This window comes from Styela clava, chromosome 10, assembly GCF_964204865.1.
Source record: "Styela clava chromosome 10, kaStyClav1.hap1.2, whole genome shotgun sequence".
Classification (NCBI taxonomy): Eukaryota; Metazoa; Chordata; class Ascidiacea; order Stolidobranchia; family Styelidae; genus Styela; species Styela clava.
The window spans coordinates 3,721,045-3,739,848 of record NC_135259.1 but is presented as its reverse complement, the minus strand read 5'-3'; the positions used below and the strand labels follow the sequence as shown (position 1 = coordinate 3,739,848).

At 33.1% G+C, this 18,804-nt stretch overlaps 2 protein-coding genes across 2 annotated transcripts; one reads left to right on the top strand and one right to left on the bottom strand.

Moving 5' to 3' along the window:
- The first annotated feature begins 8 nt into the window (after window positions 1-8).
- LOC120338174 (uncharacterized) lies at window positions 9-1,399 on the top strand. The gene is made up of 3 exons (XM_039406115.2): window positions 9-301; window positions 455-676; window positions 906-1,399. The coding sequence occupies exons 1-3, from the start codon at window positions 232-234 to the stop codon at window positions 986-988; spliced, it is 375 nt and encodes a 124-aa protein (XP_039262049.2). The 5' UTR covers window positions 9-231; the 3' UTR covers window positions 989-1,399.
- Window positions 1,400-10,787: 9,388 nt separating this feature from the next.
- Window positions 10,788-17,229, bottom strand: LOC120337957 (uncharacterized). Its single transcript, XM_039405866.2, has 7 exons — window positions 16,978-17,229; window positions 15,606-16,245; window positions 14,707-14,780; window positions 13,431-13,518; window positions 12,728-12,865; window positions 12,107-12,269; window positions 10,788-11,860 (listed from the first exon to the last, which is right to left on the bottom strand). Exons 1-7 carry the CDS (start codon window positions 17,140-17,142, stop codon window positions 11,527-11,529), a joined length of 1,602 nt encoding a protein of 533 aa, XP_039261800.1. The 5' UTR covers window positions 17,143-17,229; the 3' UTR covers window positions 10,788-11,526.
- Between the last annotated feature and the right edge of the window lie 1,575 nt (window positions 17,230-18,804).

Below are 18,804 nucleotides of genomic sequence, written 5' to 3'. Positions count from 1 at the left end.
GACTCAATTTAGCCTACAATAATTTATTACAGATACACTTTTCAGACAGAAAAATATTATTCCTACAATAATATGTTGCAAAATTTTGGAACAAATCATAATATCGCTGAATTGAAGCGGTTGAAGTTGAGCGGTGAAAAGTTGCTAAGAAATTTAAAATATTAATATTTTTCTAGTGGAATAAAATAATTTAGTTACAAAAACGATTTGTTTCAATTTCAAGTGGAGAAAATGTCAAGTTTTTCAAACATGATGACCGTCAGTCTTGTGCTTGCTTGCATTGCTGCTATGTCCTACACCGGTAAGTCTGTTCTTTTGCATTTTTTAAATTTAAATGAAAATGTTTTAAAATAAATTCAAATCGGCTTTAATGTAATGGTCAAACTTTTTTTAATTTATCTTATAAATTATCAAATAAATATTTTAATAAAATGTTTATTTACATTTTGTTCAGGTTCAGCGGCTACCTTGTCAAATGAGCTTGAGAGCAGCACGGTAAACGGAACGGGGACAAACAATATTGAAACAACGGCCATGACCAATCAAAAGCAAGCAAAATTTTCGAAATTTGCAACTAGTTGTGGAAATTGGAAAAACGCCTGCAAATTGAGCAAAAACAAAACTGATTATAAAATGAGTTGTTCAAAAGCTGTGAAGAAATTGAAGTTTGTGAAAGGTCGGTGAATAGTATTCTTTATTGGTTATAAAAAATTTTCCATATAAAAGTTACAATTTGTGAGAGTAATTTGGATATATATGTCAAAAAATTAAAAAAAGCTATAAAATTAAATAACTTTTTAAGCTGATTGTATTGTATCATTAAACTATAAATCACCTTGAAAATTAATTTTTGAAAGCGAGATTTTCCAAACGATCTATGTTATAATTATATATATTTTTTTCAGGTCTCAAAGATTTTAAAGAAAAAATCAGCTTCTGCTACAGTTGTCGCAAACACGTTTGCAAGGGAGGATCGCTTGTTGGATGAAACAAAAAAGAAATCTTTCCGAAAAAATTCCAATAGTTACGACGATCACAAAAACTATTTGAACGTGATTTATTTGTGATGACGTTTAATTTCTTCTATTGTGTCAAATATACTTATGATTTGAAATTGCGATTTATTATGATTTTTATTAAAATCGCTGAACCAATATTGAAGAATTAAATTCTTATTTTTAATTAAACATCTCTTCAATTCACTTTATGTCTGAAAGTCATTTTTAAATATTTCTGTTCGTTTTAATATAAACATCAGCTAAAGAATATGTTCATTTGCTTCATTTTACAGAAAAAAATGCAGAGTTCTATTTTGTTTCCACTGTATATAACAAGATGCAAACATGTTTCATATATTTGTATATATATTTTGATGTACATTAAACTTCATTTTCTTGCATTGACGATGTGATTTATAATATATGACGATGTGAAAGGTTTTAGTGTCAGGATGTCACGCAAACGAAGCAGGCAATAAAGAAAATTTGGAAGAATCATTGGCCCAACTTTTGTCCAACTCGGTATTCAGTTAGATGTCAAGGAATTAGCTAAAAATGCAAAGATCTAATACAATCCTAATACAATTTATGTTAAAAATGATTCCGGATGAAAATTTTCAAAATTCTTCTGATTTTTGACATGTATTTGATATATTTATTTCATTTTTAAAATCAGTAACAATTTCATCACTTTGAACTTATAATTTCTAGATTTAAGGATTTGAAATTATGTAAGTCTTTGGTATGTAGATTATTCAATATACTTAGACATACTACATTCTTTAAAGTACCACACAATATCTGCGTTATTATCTTCTAGCGCCGATCTATATTTAATTTCTTTTATGTGTGAATATTAATTTTATTTCACGATAAAAAATATCATAAAAAATTTTTATTGTTGCATAAATTGAATAATGTGACGTTTATCTGAAGTTATCATCTACACTGATCTAGATTTTCGGTAAACATGTGACGGTAAATATTATTGAAATACTTTTGAAACTATTCACACATCGTTGAAAATATTAGTAAAAAAGTAGTGGAAGATATATATTTTATATATAACAGTTTGTAATATCACATAACACAAACTTGCCTATTACATATTCAATGAATGGACATTTTGCAACGTAAAAATCCACCTATATGGTAAATGAGTTATGTTGTTTCATTTTTTCCATATGATATGAGTTGAATTATATGCCCCAACATAAAATTCCTAAAATTACTCATTAATTGTTCGTAAATGCTGCGATTGTATGAAAACTTATTAACCCAATATAGAAGAAGCTTGAATTTAGATTCTTTATGTTTTTCATCATTCTGAAATTAATGGACTTATTATACAGAATATCAAATATTGACAGACCATAGATCGTGGTTAAGATAATTGTTACATTGCAAATAATCTCAAAACAACCACAAACATACTTATCAAATATATATTCGCTGCTGCATAATAATACATTTTGTAATTATGATAAAAATATCAATGTAATAAGCACATTTGTTGTTTCATTAGCATTCCATGCAACTGATATGAGATATTCTGAAATTACCAAATGAAAGGGAGTCGTGAAGTTTCGAGGTAATGTTTCTGTTTCTTTCATATATAAAATAAAATTGCAATCGTAAGTAGAACAATATTGGAAAATTTGAACCGTACATTTATCCATTAAACTATAAAAAAAATTATGATATTTCGCGTAGCATAGTGGGTGCATAATAATGATTAGCTTCCGTTGTAAAAATTGCTAACAACTTTTTTTATATATACACAAAATAGTTTGATCGCTCTGAAGTGGTGAGTTCTTGCTTAGGGAATCAAATTTCCTAAATGATGCAGCAAATGGGGAATTTTACAACAGAAGCTGTAATTGTTTTATTTTGTATTGTACATGGTATTATGTTATCTACGCCAGTATTGCATTCCTATGAAATTTCCCTTTATGATAGTTCTTAGCACTGACCAGCCATGCGGAATGTTGGTTCAAACATTTGATTGTGATATCCCCGGTATGGAGAAAAGGGAATAAACTGGACTTCATTGTAAAAAAGTGGTGTTTTAACGGTAAACCGAGCTGTGAATTGTTGATGTTACTCGCTATCAATTCTCTTTAAGTACGGCTAGTTGGCCATCAAGCCACCAGAATAACATGATGAAAAATTTGGCGGCATTATATTTTGTGTGTTATGAGTTGTACAAGAGTGGCTTTACAATCAATATTACCTGCCAAAATAGCACGGTATCTGTTGACAGTCACGTAACACTTCTATATTTCTATTTCAATAGCGTTTCAAAGTACTTAATAATAGAGATTATATCTTTTCAGTCTGTTTTGACATAAAATTTCAGATGCAGATCTTCAATTCGCATTTGCAGTCACGTAATGTTTTGCGGTGTGAACATTTAGATAAGATTAAATAATAACAACAAGCACAAAGTTATGCTATTCTTAATCAATATAACTTTCAAAATAAGCGTTGTTTAGAGATAAACATAAAATATATTTTTATGCTTTAATTTGTTTCAAGGTTTTGTTTCCCGGTTTTAGAACTACGATCACATTGTTGGGGCTTTCTTATCCCCGACTAAAATTAGCCAGTGAATAATCTCGTTCGTGCCCACCAACAAAATATTGAAATTATAAGGTAATAATTACTAGAAGTCATTACAATCAAAGCTATGTAAATCGCGTCAAAAGAATTTGTAATATTACGCTGTAGACTACCTAATGATAGCGCGTCAAAAATTAACAAAATCTAATTACGAAACTTTTTTTCCTGGAAATTGTGCTAAAGTCGATGAATTTAAAATGTCTATCTGATCTACAGGGGCTTGTTAAAGACTATAAAATCAGTGACTGATTAATTTTGGTACCTATCAAGTTTGATTGTATTACCATCCATGGTTCTTGTTCGTATATACTGATGATATGGTAACATTTTTTACATTTCTAAATCGTTAAAAACGGTATTCAGTAAATCGAAATACAAGTTACATCCGGTCACGTCAAACTGAGAAAACATGGAATAACTAAACTAATTATTTTCGAATAATAAAGTATACTGACAAATTAATGTATCTGACTATATAGTCAAATGCAGATTTGAGCAATAGCCAACACACGACATTTAAATGGTCATTTCTCGTTAGCGGTAGCCTTTCTTAACTACGAAATAGGAAATCACCTTTTGCAATAAATTTAAAACATTGATACATCCATTTTCGACGAACCACTCATTATTTGAATGCTGGTTCAAAGCGGTTCAGATACTCAGTTTTTCAATTAATTTGTCCTCACAGACCGCGCAGGTCTATTTGAGTAGATAGTTTGGGCTTGAAAATACGAGTCTGTGATAACGAATTTCAATAACTTTGCACTGCCATTCACTCTAATTGGACGATCAGTCATTATATAATAAACTAGTATTTTTACCTACTACTTTCACTTAGCATATCAGTAAATTCAGATTTTTTGTCTCGATTTTTGTTCCGTCTGAATGAGTTAGACGATGATTTAAAGTACCAAGATTGTAACTGTATGCCAATGATCGAAACGCAACAGAAAAATTACTGACTTCTTCAACAGTGTTATATGAATTCGACACGACAGGCTTTAAACCAAATCCATTACAGAAAACTATTACTCTCTCACGTATCACGTAATCTTATACATGAGTTAGGTATTAGTTTCATATCTTAATGAAAAAATGATAAATATCTTATCTGTTAGAAAATTTTACAAATTCAAAACAGCAAAACGTCTCGAAATACCTTGACTGCCTGCGGTTTATATATGAAACCATCAACGAAGAATAAATAATTTCGACAAGACACGTTCAGTCGTATGGATTTTTCACTAGAAAAGTAAAATATAACATTAGGCAAATTAACAGTGGCTCAAAGGAAAATTTTGATGAAACGTTTCCAAACAATTGAAAGTGAAATTATTTTACAGTGTGATTTGTTGATAAATTGACAGAATCAAGATTGTCGGAGATTTAGCAATTTTCATTTGTGTAACTAAATGATGTTGTGGTTGAATTCAGAAGAATGTGAATTGAAATATTTCAACGGTATAATTCTAGCACGGATACTTTCAACTGAAATACTTCAGAAAATGTTGTGGGGCTACGAATAACATTATATTTTACAAATCCCTCTTAAACTAACCAGGGGATTTCGTGAGTATACCAGAAGGCTCAACGTAATAAGGTGTTTTCAGGCGAAATAAATATGTACAGGGCAATGCATTCATTAGAGATTTGCGTGTGTCTTAAAGGATTTGCGAACAATGCCAAAGGCAATGACGTCACTCATGCCATCGGTTGCTGTTCGATACACCTACAAATCTGTAAAGATTTTTTCATTGATGCAATGGCGATTTTTGCCTTGTATCAAGTATTATGCAAATTATTATTTGATTGTTCATTATATTGCTTTATATAGCTTTTAAATCATGATTAATGTCAATAGCAATAAAAGTTTAAGCATTCTATGAATGTGTTATACCAGAATTTTGACTATTTGTGGACCTGAAGACTATCCAAAGATTTCATAGTAAAAAAGTATAGTATAGAAGTGTCATTTAAAATGAATATCGATATCCAACGTATTATTTTACAAACTACTCATAACAAAATTGAAATAAGATATATATATATATATATATATATATTGTTATGTTCTCAGATATAAAGCAATATATTATTTTGTTTGATTTTTTTTCAATGACTTAAATATATACTGAAGACTGACTAAGGAGAATCTAAAGATTTTGAAAGAATATCATTGGGTAAATTAGAACCTAGTCAAACGTATTCAAATGCTGAAGATGATAAAATTCATAAATTATGAAATATGGTAAAAAAGCTACTTGAAATTAAAGGGGTTCAAATTTGATCAACCTTAATGCGAAGAAATTGTTAGAATTATTTGTCTTTAACAATACATTCATTAATTGTGTATATCTCACGCCATCTAGTGTGAATCGGTTTAAGAACTGAAACAATTTTATCAGATGTCGACAACAATTTTAAGCACTGTATAGTAAGTGAGCCAGTCGTTTTTCGATTGGCCACAGAAATGTCCGAATATAGAGCACAATGTGTTGTTAAAACCAGAATTGACTTGTTCAAACCAGAATATTTGCACATATATAGTTTAGTAGAATATTTACAAAAACAATTTCAAGCAGTTCTTAAGTGCTATTACGGGTATTTCATTAAATGTGCAATGCTCATAATACCACCTATGAAATTGTAATATAGTGAAATTATAAGAAATCGTACACCATAGTGCAGTGGTTCCCAAACTTTTTAGAGTTGGGACCCACTATTTATTACCACAGCTTATGGCGACCCACTTAACTTTTTATGACATACTACAGAACACAGCAATGGCTGATCATCGCACAACTACCGTGTTTTCTCGAAAATAAGACTTGGCCTGGAACTAAAACCTAATTTGAATTTTAAAAATGATTTTAATTAAACCCTACCCTGAAATAAATTTAAAATGTGTGGGAGAGGAATGGTTCAATGACGTGAGGTAAGGTGAAGATTACACCACTATTCAAGATTGTGTGATGTCACAATCACGATTTTGATATTTGTCACTTGATTTTTGTATAAGAAATACAAATAAAAACAATGAATGTCGGTTTTTATATAATGTTCATTAAAAAATCTTGTGATTTTCTACAATGTAAATATATTTTTGATAAATGAACACAAAAGACCTCTTCCAAAACAAAAAAAAACATAGTGTTATTCTTCAAAAGAAAATAAATCTAAACCTGTCTAAATTTCGGGGAAACACGGTAACAAGTGCTGCACAGTGTACAAAACTGCTATGCGTAAAAAAACCACATGGTCCTAAAAAGATCCTAAAAAGAAAACTTTCACAGACTAGAATTTAAATTCAATTTAATTTCTTTTGGTTTTTTTCAAGGTTTACGTATTTGAGTCGCCACCGATCAGTATAATTACCAGTATAATTAATCAAAGCTTTCTACATCTTTTCACGACCCACTAAGATTCTTTTTGCGACCCACCAGTGGGTCGCAACCCATAGTTTGGAAACCGCTGTCATAATGCATTCATACAAAAACATTTGTTGTTTGAATTATATTTTACACAAAAGTAAATAAGAAAAGTGTTCATCTGTATAAACTTTGTGACGATTATAATAGTGACTCAATGAGGATTAGCCACAAATAAGCAACAAAATGTGACGTAATTCGGCAAAACATAAACCTAATGCCGACTGAAGTATTGGGGCAGCGAAATATCACAATTGTTGTTCGACAATAAAATAATTTTAATAAAAATTGTCTTTCTTCAAGTGGAAGACTGAGGTCAGATACCCCTCAAATAAACCCATAAATTTTGTAGGCTACAATTCTTGACGCTCATAAAAATGACCGCATCAAATTTAATAATATATTCTAGACTTAGTTAAGTAGATAAATATAGGTGTATGAAATCATATTTCTTAGTATCTCAAAAACCTATTTTTTTACTAATCTATTTTCTCAATTTAATGAACAAATAAAGCATATATATATGAGGTAATGTATTACCATTACCTTTTTTGGTTATACGAAAAGTATTACATTTGTTGGCCGCAAAGTCGGATTACCTTGTGGGTTATATTTTATAAAAACTTCGTTTTGTCAGTCAGATATAACTATTACAACCTGAATTATCACTACACGAAAGTAGCCCGAAGGTCGAAAACGAAATTCATTTCTCTCAAAGTATTAACTCCTACTGTCTGGTTCGAATCACGGAGCAACTATGATATCCATTAAAAGCGAGTTACATATTTGTTTAGAAGATACCGTCTACTGCGGGAATGGTGATCCAATTTTGTAATTGAGAAATTATATAAAAGCGTAATCTGTTGTCGAAATCGCCAAACAGAAAGATCAGTAATCGAACGAAGAATTTTGAAGAAACGTTTGAAAGTAGCTCTTTACGCAATTTTTAAGAAAATATGAAGACCTTATTTCTTGTATGCATTGCCGTACTGATTACAATCGCTGCTAGCGAAGTTGTACAAAAAGGTATTCATTTTAATATAATTTTTTCAATCGCGCTTCAAACTTTGCGACCATTCATTTTATTCTTCTGCAAAACGATTGTTGAACATTCCAAAATATATAAAAGTGTTAATACATAACATATTAAAAATGTTATAATATTAAACGGCCGAATGTCTACATGCAAATGTATACACACCCCTGTGTGATATTTTCAATAAAAAAAATTTTTATTTTAAAGGGAAAATATCACAAAACTTGCACGACCAAGCATCACCCAGCAAACCTAAAAATCACAAGGTTGTTGTTGTCGACTGCACTAAATATTGCAGATATAATGTGTTGCGAAAGAGATATGTCAGAAACTGTGACAATGTGTCACGACCAGGTTAGAAATTTTATAATTCTATAAAATTAGTGTAAAATTTAATCAATTGGATACACTATAGCAGGGATGGCGAATCTTTTTGAAGAAATGGGTCAAAAATTGTATTTTTCTTGTGGAAAAAAGACTGTGAGTCATAGATATATAGTAAATTGGAAACTTTATGGCGTATCTTCCTCGTGAGTCTTATAACCCTGGAGATGGTCTTGTTTAGAGATTTAAGAGAGATTTAAACATGCAGCATTCATATAATGACTGATGCGATATCAGGTACTCGCTTTTATGTAAATTGTGTACGAAAACATGACTTCGCATGCATATATGAATTACCCAAATACGTTTCACTGCTATGGCAAATCTTTTCGTGGTTGCATAAGAGTTTGGAAAGGAATATCACTCTGAAACAATAGTAATTTTTGATCAGTTTTAGCGGCATTGAAGTCACTACCATCCTGGTTCGCATATGTCTCGCCGTTTTTCTTCCTTAGTTCTGCTTCTGCTATACTTTTAACACTAACACCGTGGTACACGTTTTGAAGAACAAATCTTTACATAGGCATTGCACTTGCTCGTCCTGTGCAGCCACCCTATCAATCAAACCTGTTGTCAAATAGACCAGCCTAATATGCTAGAGAGGCTATGCAAATGGCGATTTGGACAAAAAACTATTCCCACAACAAATTGTTATGTCACAGACATTGTAGCGCATCAATATCGGTATAATAAAGTAATTATCTTATTGTTAGATTGAATTTTAAAAAATACGGTTTTAATATCAATCTTCATCAAGTGATGGTTGTATGCTTCTTTCATTAATTCGTACCTTGGCGGGTCACCAGCACTTTGTGATCAACGGGTCAGTGGTTCGCCATCTCTGCACTCTAGCATAAAATGTATCGTTATTCCAAAATATTGTTCAATTTAACCAGTGAATTTCAGTAGTGATATTAAAATTTCGAAATGCTGGAATAATTTGTTATTTTTCAATCTTCAGAGGTTTGTCGTTTTTGTCGAAGTCCGAGAGTTAGAGGATGTCAAGTCGCTTCAGCGGTCTTGATACTGTGAAACTTCTCTACGAAACTGGCTCACTACTGTCACCACGAGGAAAAAGCAATAGCTGTTTGCTGTTTTATAATAAAAGCCTTTGTATAAATAGATGATTTTATTTCATTCCATTATCATGACGATCTTCAATAAGTGAATATTTATATAAATGATAAAAACTTTTGTAATGTTCACGTTTGTGCACTTTCTTTATATCAAACACTGTTGAAGTAATTAAATGATGTAAATTTGAATGTCAAAAATAACTGTAAAAATGCTGTTACACAATATTCTTTTTAAATTGAAAGAAGAGCTCATTATCGAGTGCAGTTTTAAATCAACTTAAACACCAAGAACTATAATTTGAGCGATGCAATTTTGTAAGGCTGTTCATTGCGACGAGCAAGAAGAATGAAAATTTGTCATTGCTGAAAATTTTGTCCCTAATGTGGTAGTCGAAAAATTACCAAGCGATGCCCGAAAATCGGGTATGATAACAAATATATCTCTAAGACCAGTGAAATAAACAATATTGCTTTTCCTCAATTTGTCGAATAAGGTGAACAGCCACAGGATACCACCGTATCAGTTTAGCACAAACAAATTATTTATTTGAATAAATTAATTGTGAGCGACAATAGATCAATTAGCGTCACATACGACCTGGGTCAATTTAACAAAGTTATTATACTTAGTGAGATATTAGATTATGATTAGTATGGTGCGTTGTGAGATAATCTTCTCAGTCAGCGTTAGCGGAGTGAGTGATGGGATTAATAATCGAGAACGAAAGAAATCAATTACGACGCATCTTTAAATTAAGCGTACGAATCACATACTTTGATTGTACATTCGGTTTGTTTACTTTTTGCGTCCATTCAAATCATGTTACTAAAAGTGGTTAATTGTATTCATGTATGGTTTATTTTATTCAGCTAGTACCAGGTCTAACACAGAAATGGGAATCGAGCCCAAATATATAGACACATATGTCTTGTGACTACTGCCAAAGAGCCTACGTTCGAATGAAATTACCCTATTTTCAGCGTAACTAAACCAGTTATTGTCCATGCGATGTAAAATTTACTCAGTGAGAAAATAGTATATACTTAACAATTTTGTGCTTTCTACAGCATTTGAGGCAATAGCTTTCTTGTAAGGCAACCAGCTTAACAATAGGGTGCACGACCACAGTTTTTAGATATTCGAGTAGTAAGCAATAGATACTTCCACATATTCAATATTGGGTTTCGCGAAAACTAATAATATCTGCCCCGGAAAGTAGTTGAATTGCAAAAAGAACACATACCAATTCGGGTCAAGTTTTATTGGTTTTATGGTACGTTGGTAGACAATTTTATATACAGAAAAAATTATCAAATAGAAATGTGCTAAGATTAAACATTTGGTTATCCCAGTATGTACAGGTGTCGGTAATAATATATACAAATGTCCCTATAATATGCATTTCATTTTATATGGAGTTTTATTTTTGTCCCGCAATTAAACTAACCATGAATCATCAGGGTAGATATTTGAATATGTGATCTTTCGGCAACGAATGCAAAATAAAAACTAACTAAAATCATATTAGGTTGCGGTGGCACAGTTGCAGTCTTAAGCGAAAGATCTATCACTGGGTTACTCAGTTTGTTATTCAAACCTTTACCACACCGTTTTCCTGAGTAATTCGAAATTAGGTAGTCATACTCAAAATTCAGCAGCATTCCAACTTAACTTATATCCAAGCGACTGCTGCATTGTTGGGAAAAATGTGTGAAATGCATCACAAAGAACTACATTATTTAATTGGACCTAATATATACTGAAATCAATTTCTATTTGATTCAAGAACGAGAAAATAGATAATATGAACAAGTTAGGATGTAGGTGGAAAACCAGTTCGTTCGTGAAATGGTACTTGACACTCAATATAGCTATGCCCGGCTAGCTATGGGAAACTTCCATGACCAACTACAAAAGTAGTAGTTGAATCTCATAAAAAATCATCAAAATGAAACAACATTTAATAAATTGGTAAAACAATTTATAGCACTGACAGGTCCTGGCATGATTTGCTTTTACGAGCTTTTTCGCCTTTATCTCTGCGATGTAAGATTTTTGATAAGCATCGACTTAGTCGCTTCGTATAACCTGATGTTTCGTTCGAAGCTCCAGTAGATAAACCACTGGTTTCCGGTTGAGCGGATGACGCTGAAAAGTCAAGTCGACTATTGCGCAGTGCGTCTAAAGATTTGCGGCGAGTCTGTGTTCCACTGGCGACGCCACCAGGTAATCCGAGAGATGCCATTGTTGGTGGCGTACATCGTCTCTGACGTTCGCTGTCGTCACTCAGCGAGTGGGATAGTGGTTTCTTTGCACTGAAATGAAAAAGAACGGTATCTGGCGATTATTTTATATTGATTGCAGGAAAAGTAGTGTAACACAGGTTTAGATATCTCAACTACAAAGTAAACTTTCTACGAATTTTAAATTCCTAATCTAGTGTTATCCAGAAAATATCAGCAAGACGTATCGCAGCCATGGTTTGTATCTGAAGATCCTTCATTATGTTGATATATAAGAGGTGTGAACCGTCAAAGATGTAATTATATTAGCTGGCTCACCTCATGTCTGTCAATGGAACTTCTTCTTCGCCGTCTTCGCCAGTACACTGACGCAAACGAATTTGTTGAATAACTCCTTCAAATAGCTTTGAAACGTTTTGATTCAGTGATGCCGACGTTTCAATAAACTTGGCTCCGTGCCTTGCAGCAAGCCTTACGCCATCTGTTAAAAATATCAATGATAACTTGTACATTCTTGTAACAAATATGATGGCAGGATTACAAGAAAATGGGTAAGCTATATAAGACGTCTGGTGATATCACAAGTATTGCTATAGTTACCCGCAAAGCACTATCGTTTCATGTGGTATTTCGCTGGTTTACAATCATTCAATATATACTAAGTTTGCGGCTTGCGTATTGCTGTATGCTTACGATGTGGCTTTTACAAATCATCTCTATGTGATATTTTTGGATTAAATATGCACGAAAAACATCTCTCAATATCAAGATAAATGAATTATGTTTATATTTATCATCACCATATAGTGTTGTGACCTCTGACCCCGCGCGTGCCAATTCACTCACTCGACGACATTGAATAAACTAGTTTATTGTGTGTACTATTTTACAGTCAATGCGTTTTTGGTAGAATTTAAATATCAGAGCAATATAACATACCTGTTGTGGCGACTTGTCTTCTGCGCACTAAATCACATTTGTTACCGGCAATTATCACTGGCAGAGAAGACATTCTTTCAGCATGAAATTGTGACATGCGAGATAAGATTTGGGAAACTGTTTTAAATGTCCCTTTATCTAAAAAATAAGAATTCAGAAATTATGACAATGTCAAATAAACTGAAAATTAAACGTGCTTACTCCACAACGATCAAAATAATTGGAGGAGATACAGCACTTCATATAATTTACTGTGCGTGCGGTGGTCATAGAAAGAAGTTTACGCGAGCACGGAACCGCCACGAAATGCGCAATATTTGATGACGTCGTGGCACACAAAAACGAATTCCATAGAGCCAACAGAAATTTTTGGAATAAATAAAAGTAATAGCCTTCTAGCAAAAACTACAATCTGTAACCACTAATCCACTATAGTTTTTTAACCATAAAATTTCAAAGCCGATAATTAAGCAGGAAAGCGATTTTTTTTTCACAACGATAAGAAGAAGAAAACACACCAGAATAAAAACAACAACAACATAGTAAACGAACCGATGGATATGTACACTTCACGTCCAATTATTTGCGGTCTATACAAGAAAAAACGCTTTTGTAGAGAAAAGCGTTTTAGTATACCTTCCTTTCACCGATATCCGTAATTTTTTTTACAAAAGTGCGAATATCAGTTTCTTGTAAATGTTACCTGTTACTGCGTACGCCAAAATGTAGGCATCTCCAGTGTGTAAATAAGGTTCGAAATCTCCAACATCTTCGCATTCCATTCTGTGTTTCTGTAAAGCCAAACAATTCGAGCTCATTACAACAAAATAAGAAATAGTAAAATAGATCACTAGATTAGTTCTATAGATTGACAAGCAAATGCTTTATTGGTCGTTAGAACGACACAATACTTTTTGCAAATCTAAATCCATAAAAGTAAGTGATGTATGTAAATTAGGTTCTCTGAGACATTTATTTTAAGTTGGTATAAAATTTGACATTCTGGTACCATCGTATACATTACAATTGGCTCACATTCATTTCACTATATATAGACTTTTAATTAACTAAACCTTACGAGATAGAAGGAGTGGGATGATTTGACCCGGTGTTTTCACGGTCGGTCAGCTGCCTTTTCCCCTAATCCGGTTATCGCCTCTTGGTCTATCAGATTACTGTCTTCAACAGGGGAATACACAAAGGAATTACATGCAGTACATGATTGAATTTCAAGACAAGTGAGTAGAGTAAAAGTAATAAGAAATGTAGTTCAAATTTTTGCTTATGTGTGACCATATATAGGCGCTCCCGTTGTATTCGTACCAAGATGGCGCACAACCTGCTAACCCTAACCTGGTACACATACTGTGTTCAGGTTGTGCGCCATCTTGGTACGAATACTACGGGAGCACCCATATATGAACATTTCAATACATGTACTTCACATGTAAAACAACTAAATATAGGCGGCTGAGCAAACGAAAGATTTATTTCAATTCTATTTGTTTGTTATGAAGCAGAATGATATTGAACATTTTAAATTTTAAATTGGGTAGTCTGCCAGAACAATGCAATTGCAAGAAAATATCAGCTTATATTGCTGAAGTTTTAGCAGCAGTACACACGTAAACATATTTAATTAAATACTCCCATGAGATAGAAACGTTCGATCATAATTCTGTTTATTATTTCTTCTGGCTTATTCAATAAAATTACAATGTATTACGAACAAAACGATGAATACCTTATGCATTATGCATGGCCAGACAAGGTTTGGTGCGAAAGTGAAAATTGAACTGGAGAGTTGGTCGTGGGAAGGCATAAGAATAATTTGGCGTTTTGTCGGATTTTGAGTGGTGAAGTACGGGATTTTGCTACATGTTTTAGGATAATTGTTGATCAGCGAAATTGTAACCCATCACTGCCTATCCACCAATGGAATGGATTAATATATCTAATCAATTCTGATTGATTATTACCTCGGCGTTTATGTCCAAAATCCGTATCCTTGTACACTGACCATCGACTGTTACAGGCCTTTCATATATATGATCTAAAATATCAATATTTTCAAATTAAAATATATATGGTAGTAAATGGTTTCATCTTGGAATAGATTACAGTTCTAAATAAAGATGGATTAAAGTTACCAATGTCCCACCAGTATGACATTTTCCGTAGAGGGTAGCTGTTGGGTTTTACGCCAAGGTTCATCTATATTCCTTTGTAATTACGATAAACTTGATTAGTCGACATACAGAGTTCATTATACTGCATGTAGCTTTTAACAGACGCTTCTAGTCTGTATATTCGGGTACTATTCGAACTTCACAATTTGTTTTATTTTATTTTTGTCAAATCACATCCAAGGACATATAATATTAATCTGTGTAACCAATGCCACAAATAAATTTTCTGAAACTGATATCACGACCAGTTCTTGGCAGTAATGAAGTTGAAAGACACCACCAGCTAACGCATTAGTAACTAGTTCTCATTACCATCAATCGACAAATCCAGTATCAATCGGAGTATGCGAAAATTAAAAGAGGTATCGAAAGATGTACAAATACAAAGTGCCTAATCATAACATGACGAATGGATATATATATAGAAAGGAACCCGTTGAAAGTAAATATGTGATTCATCTTTTTAACTTCACGTCGATTGTCTCTTTTGACAATTGAAACCACTACATTAAGAATCGAAATTTACAATGATATTGTTATTTATCGGGTATCAGACAAATATATATTATACAGAGGTTTCTGTTCGAAATATATATTAAATTAGCCTGGATATTTTAGCGTAATATGGCTGAGAGCATAAGAACATGGAAAATAGTTAGTCGAAAATATGAATGTTTTTTTAAACTCACGACTATCAGATCGTGGTGTTGCATCGTCTTGTGTTTCTTCCATATATGAATCCATAAATTCATCGTCATCTTCATCTTCGTCGTACTGAGGCACTGTTCCGCCATTTCTCTTTGATTTATTGTTTTCAGCGTCTGCCTTTATGCCAGAGCGGAAAAACTTTCTGCACAATGCAGACTTTCCTACACTCAACTCTCCTAAGATCACTACTGTGTATGTTGACATGAACATTTCACTACTTTCCTGATCGTCTTGCAAAAGCGCAGTAGAAACGCTTTCAACGCTGTAATCTTTATTGAAAGCTCCCAACAGAAAACAATTTTTAGCAGCTCTTCCTAAAATGGGTGTTGTATTCGTTCGCTGTGATCGTCTCTTTGGTCTGCGTCGCTTTTCAGAACCAGCTTTTGCGGGAAATTTGAATCGGTTTTGTTCAGCTTCCTTGTCTGGAGATTTTTCGCTGTATATCAACCTTGGTGATCTAAGAGGCGGCATATAAGGAACATTTCCAGCAGCACCAGGAACGTTCAGTCCACCTCCCAATTGCAAAGCTCGCACTCCTAATCGAGGTGTTGACACACCGACAGGCGATGATGGGTTACTGCCGCAATATTTCAATATTTCATCAATCGATTCACAATCAGTCTGTAAAATGAAAGAGATTAAAAATTAAAACACATATCTGAAAAATATAATGCGTTCGCTGTCTATCCTTCCCTGTTACAGTATAACACGCCACTGAAGGTTCGTGGTTTAAACGGGTTTCTCCCAAATCCAGGCAACGGAAACTGTTTAAAATTTACCACCAACATACTTAGTGTCATACTGCTAAAAAGTATCGTATTCAAAAAAGTTACTTACACTCGAGAGTATATCACTTAATCTGGTATTGGCTACTTTGGAAATATGTTGATCTAAACACGTAGCCTACTATTTCAGACAATATGGACCAAATAAAAATTTGATAGAATTTAAATTGATGTATGCGAGAAATACAGAAAATGTTATCTTTTTCTGAAACGTTTGTTTAAATTTAGCATGGCAATTACAATAAATGGAAGATGTCTGTAAAATCTCGAGAGTGTCACCGTAATCAGTTTAGTTTGATGATAAATAATTCTAAATAACCTCACACATCGGTACTTTATCGCCAACGAAATTTTACTCAAGAGTGTCTAAGCTCATCGACCCGATGAATAATCAAACAATTTTTTTAGAGCCTTTATGTGAGCTATCATTTACTGCCATGTATTTCAGAGTGAAAACATCCTAATATGATCTGAACCCTATATTTGATCACAAAAGTCAGATTGTTTAAATTATCTGACGAAAGTTCCACTCATTTTCGCCTAATATTGATTTGTATTATCCACATACCTTTCGATAAGCAACAGCGTTATTCATGGCTTGCATCACGCATTTTCCATCGTCAAGGACGATTGAAGGTTTGTTGCTTGGTGATCGTGACAACATGGTATGTCTATTGTCATCTTCCCACGAGGAAGCAGGAAGAAGTAATTGTGTGTCCATAGTTTGGACCATTTTAAACTCGCTTAACAAATCAAGAAACGATATCCCGTAGAACACTTAAAAATGTGTGTGTATTAAAAAGTAATACTAGAATTAAGATAAACTGCACAGAAATGGAAATTGGAAATAAGTTGTAATGTCAATGACTATTCGGTTCTTATTTATATATAGTTGAATAGACTCCAGTTCAAAATATGTTTATTCACGATTCTTGTAAATTCACCAAAACTTAATTTTGTTTTCAATCCTATAGTATCGCTGATGTGAATCGATACGCAATTTAGAAGCAAAGAAATTGAAAAATCCGTAAAACTTTGTTACGGCGTTACAGAGAATACGATGATCAGCTCATCTAAATGGCTTACTCAAAAAAACAAATAATCCAGATTTTATTGACAGGTTATTTACGCGCATGGGTTGGCTGACGAATTTTCAATTAGGTTACGCAACTTATCACCAAATGCGCACATTATTGATTGGATCCAATTGGTATTTTGAATGTGGTTGGTGAAATACTTTGAGTGCTATCGCGATTTAGTCGTGTATATTGCTGCCATCTGCCAGTGAGGATTACATGCCACATAAATATGTGTGTTATAGACCGACAACATGTATGTTTCGACTGCTTCACTGTTTATTTAATATGCACATGGCGTTGCATTCTGAGACAAATATACATACATGCATATTTAAGAGAACATACCACCATACCTATACATGACGGTATTTTGACAAACCACCCACCTCATGAAAATAAATAAAAACTTGGTAGAATAGTGAGGATATTACTCAAAAAGAGAGTAAAGAATATTGGGATAATATGTAAGGTGTTCTGCGTATTCTCTTGACAGAGCAATCGTACCATAACAATGTAACTAAAACCTGCAAGTTTCTACTAGTATTGGCTTCCAGTTTTTGGCCCTGCGATGAATGAAGCAGAAGGCATCTTTTAATCAAATCTTATTTGCCATTCTTGCGTATTTGCGCATTACGATCTATGCACTAACTGTATACAGAATTTACACACCGGACAAATTTGCGTTAGCACGAAAGCGGTATGAGAAGAATGAGGACGCAAATCAATTTCTAAAATCGATTTAGCCTCTAATCTCGTACGTGGAATACTTTTGCGGTTTGTTACAAACAAAATCAGTTATTCGATTTTTATTCCAACCTAGTCAATATAGTTAATTGTTTTTATCCATGCACCATACAAATTCCGCTAAATCATCTGACTCAGTTGTTGAATTAATTCGGAATGATGGAAATGTAGGACATTATAGGTGGGAGCTTTAGTAGGAAAATTATATTACGCGATCAACTAATCTGAATTATATCGATTAGGACCAAAAAGCGAATTCGCGGGAAAATTAGTGAATAGCGAGGAATGTTTTTTTACTCAAAGAACCAATCACCTAACGTTCTTTGTTTTATTTCAGTCGGTAATGGAGAGAAAACGACTCCTCGAGCGTTGAACTCGTCTATTGTCGCAATTTCAACCTCCCAAAAAGTCGGAATTCTGAGTCGACAGTTTCCAGAGCATCTTCGATGCCGTTTGAAAATTCGATATTTTTTCATCCCATTTTCCCCCGTATTCAAACTTAAATATTCAATATTCATCTCAGGCTCGCCTACTGAATTTCGTATAATCTGACAAAACTCACATTTTACGTT